The following is a 9,274-nucleotide window of genomic DNA, read 5'->3' as shown; positions in this document are numbered from 1 at the left end:
AATAGGATCGTCTCTCTTTATCCTACATGAGAGGATGAACGAGTTGGCTGCATCTACCTGCCTCAGTGTGTTCACTCAGATGGCCAGCTATGGCCTTTTTAGGCTTCTCCAGAGGAAAGAGAATCAGTTTCACTTCACACAGATGATGACACACACACACACACACACACACACACACACACACACACACACACACACACACACACACACACACACACACACACACACACACACACACACACACACACAACTCTATGAGCTAGCTAGGACTACAACTCCCAGAGGCTTCGCTTCCTCGTTGAGTAGGCTACAGCCAATCGGCTAGGCTCTGGTCTAATGGTCGCTATCTAGGGCACGGGGCCAGCGCGTCTAGCCAGCTCAAAGTGCCACGACTTCACAGACCCACGGCTTCTCAACTGGACAGAAGGAAAGCGCAGGAAAAGAGCAAGTTTGTAGCGAGATAAAAGAGGTTAGTTGTACATAACGGAGATTTCATCCGCAAGCCACCAGCTGTACCTCCTCTGCCCACCCTCATCATCCCCTCTGAAGCGAGTATAGCCCGTCTCCATCACCACAGAGAGGTAAGTAAAGGAATCTTGGAAATTATTTTTTTATTCAGTTAGCTAACGGTTTAACGGCAGCTAGCTCGGTTAAGCTAGCTAGCTGCTAATTGTAGTTTATCCAAGCTTTATATCATCTACTACCAGGTAACAACTGAATGACAGTTCAGATGCTTCGTGGTGTGGTATATGTATTTATTATCTTGGTGATACGTGTCACCGGGCAGGATGCTAACAAGTCAGTGATGGTGACAACTTTTCTAGTGAGCTGGTCTTCTGATTTAAACCCACCCGGCATCACATGGAAGTTCAAGATCTGTTGTATGGCATTTATATTTTCTATGAAACGAATTTCAAACATCACGTCACATTATAGAATTAAAGCTTTTCGATATATTACAGTTGTAGGGAATTTAGTAAAATTTAAGTTACTCAACTTCCAGTGTTCGTGTTTGAGTAATACTGCAGTCTGTGTAAAAGAAAAAACGGAACCTTATTAGTGGTAATTCCTTTCTCAATGAATGAGAAGATTCACTCATAGAATGTTTGTCATAACCTTTGCAGCTCAAATACTTACTTTTTTAAGTATAATTTTATACGAACCATTCTGAGTGAAGTTGCGTGAATTACATTTTTACTCAATGGAGCCAAAAATCATGAAATGGAACCTTATTGTACACACAGAGTTACAAATGAGTTACAAACACAGTACATGTTTATACTATAGTTAGCTTAATGCTGGCATACCGAATGAAACCCGAATGAAACAAACCCACAATGAATGGAGTTAGTAGGCCTACTTACTTTCACATGTGTATAGGCCTACCTGTCAAAATGCCTGCTGTGAATGGGGCCATTGGTTTGGTGTCCCCACCTGACCTCAGCCCTAAAGACACACTTTCTGGATTTGTCTGTCTGGGGGGGTTTTTGTGGCCACAAACGTCATGCATCGTAAAATAGCAACTACTCTGACTAATGAATGGAAAGGGTGTTTTTATTTTATTTGAACTGATTCATATTGTTTGCTAATTAAGCTGTTCTAGGATGCACGGGGTAATTTTTGGTTCTTCCCATTAAAAGGACCACTTCACCACTTTTCAACCTATCTTCATATAATAGGTCCTCACTATAATAATCATGAAAAAATGGGCGCAATTCTTTTTTCTACTCGGTCTGTGTCTCATAGGAGGGCTGTGGGCAGTTCAGAAACCCGTCCACCAGTGACATCATCGATGCGGAATACAAGCTAATAGAAACTGCAGGCTTTCTAGTCCTGAAAAGTTGCAATGCGAAAATGGAAGCCATCGTTCTCACAATAATGAAAATCTAAAAAAAAATGTAAAAAAAAAAAGAAATCTTGTTTTAAAAAAAAATCTACCTAATGATGACTGCCCACAGCCCTCCTATGAGACACAGACTTGAGTAGAAAAAAATCGTGCCATTTTATCATGATTATTAGTGAGGATTATATGAAGATTATATGAAGATAGGTTGAAAAGTGGTGAAGTGGTCCTTTAGTAAATAAAGTAAATAATCATGGTTGCGGCTCTAGAGTGGAATAGAAAGACATACTAAAAAGCTGTAACTTTATCTTTCATAAAATGTCAATCCTCATCAGAGCCACTTCTAATTCACAAGTGTCTGGTACTGAACCACATAGTCACGGTACTGGTCTGGTACTGAACCACAGAGTCACGGTACTGGTCTGGTACTGAACCACATAGTCACGGTACTGGTCTGGTACTGAACCACAGAGTCACGGTACTGGTCTGGTACTGAACCACATAGTCACGGTACTGGTCTGGTACTGAACCACAGAGTCACGGTACTGGTCTGGTACTGAACCACAGAGTCACGGTGAGCTTTTCCAAGGCAAGAACAAAAGATAACAAAAATGCTTGTCTTGAAATTCTGCTGGGATTGGGAAAGCGAGTTTAGTTTGGGCCTTTTTTAATGAATGGTTGGCATACTGTTAAGAAGGTTTTGTTTAACCCATTTTGACCTGAGATCAGATTCTGAAAATGTCTTCTACATCCTGACAGTTTTCTTCGATTTTTCAAAAATAGCAGAACTACAAGCTCATAGCGCGCCACTCGGTGGCGCGCTATGAGCTTGTAGATCTGCTATTTTTCAATAGCTAAAGCATAACATAATGCTAACACCAAAAGGGGTTAACACACTGATATTGTTCCATACATGTTTTGAGCTCTCACGCCTTGTATACGAGAAGTCTGACAATGGTACCGTCTGTGGTCTTTTCTTCCGACAGGATAGTCCAGACAGAATGATGGACATCTACGACCCCCAGACACTCGGGATTATGGTGTTCGGTGGATTTATGGTGATCTCTGCCATCGGCATCGTACTGGTATCCACTTTCTCCATGAAGGAAACCTCCTACGAGGAGGCCCTCGCCAAGCAGCGACGGGACCTGGGCAAGATGCAGCCCCCTCGTGCGGCGGAGAAGAAGAAGAAGGACAAGGCATCTGAGAAGAAGAACAAAGGAAAGAAGAAAGACGACAAGCCAAATGGAAAGATCCCAGAGGCCCTGGCAGAGGCAGCAGAGCCGCTCGTAGATGATGTAGCTCCGGTCCCTGAACCCGTCTCTGCCCCTGAACCGACCCCTGAACCAACCCCAGCCCCAGTGGCAGCCCCTGATGTCCAGCTCCAGGCTGCTGCTGCTGCCCCAAGCCCGACTGTCGCGCAGGCCTCACCTGTTCCCTCATCTAAAGACAAGAAGAAGAAGAAGATTGCCAAGGTGGAGCCAGCCTCTATCCAATCAGCCCCAGCTCCATCCCCAGTCAAGTCTGCCCCTGCCCCTGCCCCAGCCAAACCTGCCCCTGCCCCAGCCGTGTCTGCCCCTGCCCCAGCCAAACCTGCCCCAGCCCCAGTCAAGTCTGCCCCTGCCCCAGCCGTGTCTGCCCCTGCCCCTGTGCCAGTCAAGTCTGCTCCAGTCCAGGCCAAGTCTTCAGCCCCAGCTCCTCCCAAGGCCAAGTCCTCCCCAGCTCCTTCCAAGTCTGCGTCCAAGCCTGCACCCGTGCTGGAGGCCGTCACCAAGGAGGTCCCAGTCATGGCTGTGCCACCGGTAGGCTCTCAGCAGACCGCGCCTACTGCTGCTGCCGTGGCTGCACCCAAAGCTGCTGCTGCTGTGGCTGCACCCAAAGCTGCCGAGCCAAAGAAGAAGGCTTCCAAGAAGAAATCTGAGCCTGGTAAGTGATAAGAGGTAGCAGAGATGAACTGACCTGCTTCAGAGATGGCGGTAGACCAATGATGGATTAACAAGGGGTGGGGTAAGCAGATTTGAAGCAAGGTTGTTGGCAAAGTACATGAATTAGGAGAACCCCCCCCCCCCCCACACACACACACACACACACACACACACACACACACACACACACACACACAACCACAGAGGTGTGTAGGAACAACACCGCTATTCCAAAGGTTCACTGGAGGTAGCTCCCAGATTGAATTGTGTGTAATGCTGAAAATAGCAGATCTACCAGCTCACGATGTGTGAGCTTGTGAACTCTATGTATAACTGTATACACACACACACACACACACACACACACACACACACACACACACACCATATCTGTGTGTGCACTGGCAACAAAGTATAGATCTTGCTGTTTTAGTCAACTTGCCAGGTTCAATCATTCGTGACTCAGTACTACTACTGTCTGGCTAAATATATTTAAGTTGCTGTTTAGAATAAATATGCCTAAGTATACTTCTTTCTCATATAAAGGTTTAGACGTGCAGTGTACAGAAATCCCAGTTGCCTTTATTCAGCAGGACAAATTGCCATGTGGGTCATTTGTTGCTTTGATTCCAGATAAGTGACAGGATGTTAATTAGCCTATTCTTTTGAATGGATGGAAATGGTTGTCTGGGCAGGAAGTGCATGATAGTATAGTTCTCAAATGTCTGCTGTTTAGAACACACACACACACACACACACACACACACACACACACACACACACACACACACACACACACACACACACACACACACACACACACACACACACACACACACACCTTTTAAAGACACACACAATCTCCTGATGAACCTCTAGTGTGTGCATCATCCCATCCAATGCGAAGTTGTGCCAGTGAACAGAGGTGGGCAATGTCTGGCACTCCACTCTGGCCTGGAGGGCATAGCGCACTGGCCTGTCTAAACACCACTGCCCTGTTTTGTTAAATGACAAAGCCTCTCAGTGCCCCAACAATGGAGGGGTCTCTCCTCTGCCAGAGGGCTGTCACTGCCTGGTCCCACAGTGCCCCATCACTTCGCCCAGCCGTAGCCTGCTCAAAGGCAGAGTGAGCGCTCGCAACCCAGCCATTGCCCCGAGGCACTGTTGTGGTGGCAGTCTGGCGAGGCACTCCAAAAATGCTTGGCTTTTACCCTTCAGCGTAGCCATGACATTAATCAACATTGAAACTGCTGGACCTTGAGAGTTTATTATGACTGTGTTTTGTTGGTATGTCTTCCCATACCATTCTTTACCGCTTTCGTTTCTAAATGTTTCTCTGGAACTGAACACTATGGTGTCCGTCTCTCTCTCTCTCTCTCTCTGTCTCAGTGGTGGACTCTGTGGACGGCCCGCTGTATCTGCCTTACAAGGCCCTGGTTTCTACCATCAGCAGCATGGCGTTCAGCGAGGGAGAGGCTCAGAAGCTCATCGAGATCCTGCACGAGAAGACCGGCGTCGCTCAGGATACCTGGCATACGGTACTGTATGGGAGACTGGACCGGAGGGAGACGATGTGTCTGTTAGACTTGGAACACTAGCACAACTGTCTAGGCACATGGCCGAATGAAGGCAAGACTTGGAGGGTGATCAACTTTCCTTGTGTGTGTGCGTGCGCGCGTGACCGTGTGTGTGTCTGTGTCTGTGTCTGTGTCTGTGTGTGTGTGTGTGTGTGTGTGTGCGCGTATAGGCCACTCAGAAGGGAGACCCAGTGGCCATCTTGAAGAAGCAGCTGGATGAAAGTTTGAAACAGCTGGCGGCTGAACAGGAGGATGCGGCTGCTGCCAAGAATCGTCAGAGAGAGCTAACCAAGGTTGGACACGTCTCTGGGTGGGCAGAGGACTTGTCTCTGGGTGGGCAGAAGACTTGTCTCTGGGTGGGCAGAGGACTTGTCCTACACAAGTTCACCACCTATTTAATTTACAATAAGTACCGTTTCTTTTATTAATACACAGTGTAAATACATGACACACCAGTCAGTGTTGCCCATAAGTAAGCTGCTAGAGTTAACACACTTTGACCTGAGATCAGATTCTAAAAATGTCTTCTACATCCTGACAGTTTTCTCAAAAAGCTATGTTTCTGTGTCAGTCGTTCTTCGATTTTTCAGTGGCGCGCTATGAGCTTGTAGATCTGCTATTTTTCAATAGCTAAAGCATAACATAATGCTAACACCAAAAGGGGTTCCCGCCCAAAATGGGTTAAGCACGTAAGCCCTATTTTCAAAAATCTTTAAAACTATTTAAAAAGTAGCTGTATGTTCAATGTTGAATTGCGATCTGCTATTTTCTTGCATGTTTTCCTGTGCCCAAAATAGAAATGCCAGGGTTAACGTGGCAACAGCTTATTTTTCTTTCTTTCCGTTCGTTTGTCATGCATCAAAGTGTACATTGATTTCATAAAAACTCTAAGGTGGGGAATGTTCTTCAAAACACAGCATGTGTAGTTTTCTCTCACAGAGCAGAGTTGGTTTTGCTCGCCCTACAACTCGGCAGAAAATATGTGCTGATGATAGGCCATTAGGCCAACCCTGCCCAGCGTCTGCCTGCTGCCAAGGCAAACGGGTTGGCATTTGTTTGCTTCCAGCAAAGGGAAACTAAGCGAGGCAAACTTCCTAAATGTGCATCTGATAGTCACACATTATGATTCATATTTTCAGCATCCGTCTGGTAGATGTGTTGGGCGGGAACCCCTTTTGGTGTTAGCATTATGTTATGCTTTAGCTATTGAAAAATAGCAGATCTACAAGCTCATAGCGCGCCACCGAGTGGCGCGCTACGAGCTTGTAGGTCTGCTATTTTTTTTAAATCGTGAAAATGTGGCCCAAATGTTTGAATATATATTCTTTCAGAGTGAACGTTTTCGAAAAAACTTTTGAAAAATCAAAGAACCACTGACATAGAAACAGCTTTTTCAGAAAACTGTCGGGATGTAGAAGACATTTTTAGAATCTGATCTCAGGTCAAAAAGGGTTAATGGCCTTCAGCCGAACTGTGACTGTCTTGTGGTGTTCATTTTGTCAACTAAAACCGACAAAAAATGTTCGTCTATGTTTCATTGACGACAACTAAAACTAAATAAATAAAAAACTACGCTGTGATGACTAAGACTAAATATATTGACAATTTCGTCAACAAATAAAAACTAGACTAAAATGTTAGGGAGGGACTAGTGTAGAAGAGATCCAGTAGAACTAAAAGACAATTCCATTTTATTTTTGTTTTGCACTCTGAAAATAGCAGATCTACAAGCTCACAACGTGTCGCAGCACAGCTATTTTCAGCATGCAAACAAGAGTAAAAGCAGGCATTACGTCACCCGCAAAAAAAAGTAGATTTAGTCGACTAAAACTAACATTTCAGATGACTAAAATACAACTAAAACTACATTTTATTCAAAAGACTATGACTAAACGAAATCAAAGTTTGCTGTCAAATGTAACCCTGCCTCTGACGGTCTTGCCTCTTGTCACCTAGGAGCTGGCTGCAGAGAAGTCCAAGGTGGCCAGTGTGGAGACCAGACTGAGCTCCCAGCTGAGCAAGCGAGAACAAGAGATGATCGCTGTGCAGGCCCGCATGCAGGCCAGCTACCAGGACCATGTGGCCCAGACCCAGAAGACCAGTGCTAAGGTCAGCTTTCATAAACAATCATTTTTAACCCAGCTGTTGAAAAATAGCCGATCTACAAGCTCGCCGAGTGCTGCACTATGAGCTTGTAGATCTGCCTCTTTTTTCCCCTTTTTTTTGTGAAAACGTGTGCAAATCTTTGCATATACTGTATATCTTTCACAGCAAACATTTTTAACTGAAATATTTGCTTCTGGGGGGTACCTGGAACAACATATTTGGGTGGGTCGGCGGCCAAATGCATATAATTTTTGGGGTCCTTCAGAAAACTGTCATGTTTTACTCTCATTGTATAATTCAGATTGTAGCACATTTGGCGTGCGTGCGTGCGTGTGTGCGTGCGTGCGTGCGTGTGTGCGTGCGTGCGTGCGTGTGTGTGTGTTCATAGATGGGGAAGACTAAAATGTACTAAGATGAACTTGATTTCCAATTAATGCATTCATGGAACAAAATGCCAATAACTTTACACAGAGAAACTTGCACAGATAGTTCATTGGACAGGGAAACCATATAATGCCCTTATTAGACTGTTTTGTTTTCTTCCATTTTTTTTTGGCATTCTATTCAATTGATTTCTATTATGCCAAATTAACATTCATATTTAAGTTATTCACACTTAACCCGATGTGAACTAAATGAGTTTACACTACCTACTATTCACTGCCATCAACTCTGAAGACAATTTAACCCATTTTGGGCGGGAACCCCTTTTGGTGTTAGCATTGAAAAATAGCAGATCTACAAGCTCATAGCGCGCCACCGAGTGGCGCGCTACGAGCTTGTAGGTCTGCTATTTTTGAAAAATCGAAGAACGACTGACATAGAAACATAGCTTTTTCAGAAAACTGTCAGGATGTAGAAGACATTTTTAGAATCTGATCTCAGGTCAAAATGGGTTAATCTCAACATTTCAAGGTGGATGAGTTGAATATGACTATTAATACATATCATTTGATAGATTACATTTCGAACTACAAACCAACTTCCACATTTCTCTTCCATTCCACTGTTCCTTCACCAGGCAGGGAATGAAGGTGTGTCATCCGTTTCATGACCTCATGCACGTACTAGCAGCATGAGCTATTATTGGTTACCATTTGAGGATATATCCTGGACCAATCCAGTTCTAGACAACAGAGCTTACAGCTGCGCCATTTCCAAACAGATTTTTAACCCATTCTGGGCGGGAACCCCTTTTGGTGTTTTAACTAAGCATTATGTTATACTTTAGCTATTGAAAAATAGCAGAAATACAAGCTCGTAGCGCGCCACCGAGTGGCGCGCTACGAGCTTGTAGGTCTGCTATTTTTGAAAAATCGTGAAAATGCGGCACAAATCTTTGAATATATATATATATTCTTTCAGAAGACTTTTTTTAATTGTATGCGAAGTCAGGCCTAGCAGGGCTCAATGAGTCTTGAAAGTTAACTCTCTGGCATCGTTGTTCCTATCCTGGGTCAGATCCTCAGCCTACAGGACCAACTGGAGAAAGGCCCCAACGCCCAGCTGACCCGCGTCCAGCAGGAGAACTCCATCCTCCGTGACGCCCTCAACCAAGCTACCAGTCAGGCTGAGAGCAAGTGAGTGTTTCCAGCCCCCGGGGGGGGGGTTGGGGGGGGGGAGGGCATGATGGCTGGGAGGACGTTTGCATTTCGTGTGGGAAGAGGGAAATGACAGTAACTGAGAGCCAATGGTTTGCAGATCTATAATGGCCTACATTTTACTTCTAAACACTGACATTTTGGTGGAGGTTACTTTTGGGTTGCTGTAGACCTACAGTGGAGGTTACTTTTGGGTTGCTGTAGACCTACAGGAGGTTACTT

General features: G+C 45.0%; 1 protein-coding gene across 6 annotated transcripts in view; it reads left to right on the top strand.

The window, feature by feature from the left end:
* Positions 1 to 312: 312 nt before the first annotated feature.
* rrbp1a (ribosome binding protein 1a) overlaps positions 313 to 9,274 on the top strand; it is a 35,718-nt gene continuing 26,756 nt past the window's right edge. For 4 of the 6 annotated variants that reach the window (XM_079512029.1, XM_079512028.1, XM_079512025.1 and 1 more), the window contains exons 1-6: positions 313 to 581; positions 2,830 to 3,769; positions 5,158 to 5,306; positions 5,516 to 5,638; positions 7,302 to 7,454; positions 8,913 to 9,031. In XM_079512029.1, coding sequence (XP_079368155.1) covers positions 2,845 to 3,769; positions 5,158 to 5,306; positions 5,516 to 5,638; positions 7,302 to 7,454; positions 8,913 to 9,031 — 1,469 coding nt within the window. In that variant the 5' untranslated portion in view covers positions 313 to 581; positions 2,830 to 2,844. The remainder of the gene's footprint in view (positions 582 to 2,829; positions 3,770 to 5,157; positions 5,307 to 5,515; positions 5,639 to 7,301; positions 7,455 to 8,912; positions 9,032 to 9,274) is intronic. The other 2 variants (XM_079512030.1, XM_079512026.1) reach the window with 1 other exon arrangement.

This window comes from Electrona antarctica (assembly GCF_951216825.1).
Source record: "Electrona antarctica genome assembly, chromosome: 10".
NCBI lineage: Eukaryota > Metazoa > Chordata > Actinopteri > Myctophiformes > Myctophidae > Electrona > Electrona antarctica.
The sequence above is the reverse complement of the archived record's forward strand: the minus strand, read 5'-3'. Positions and strand labels throughout refer to the sequence as shown.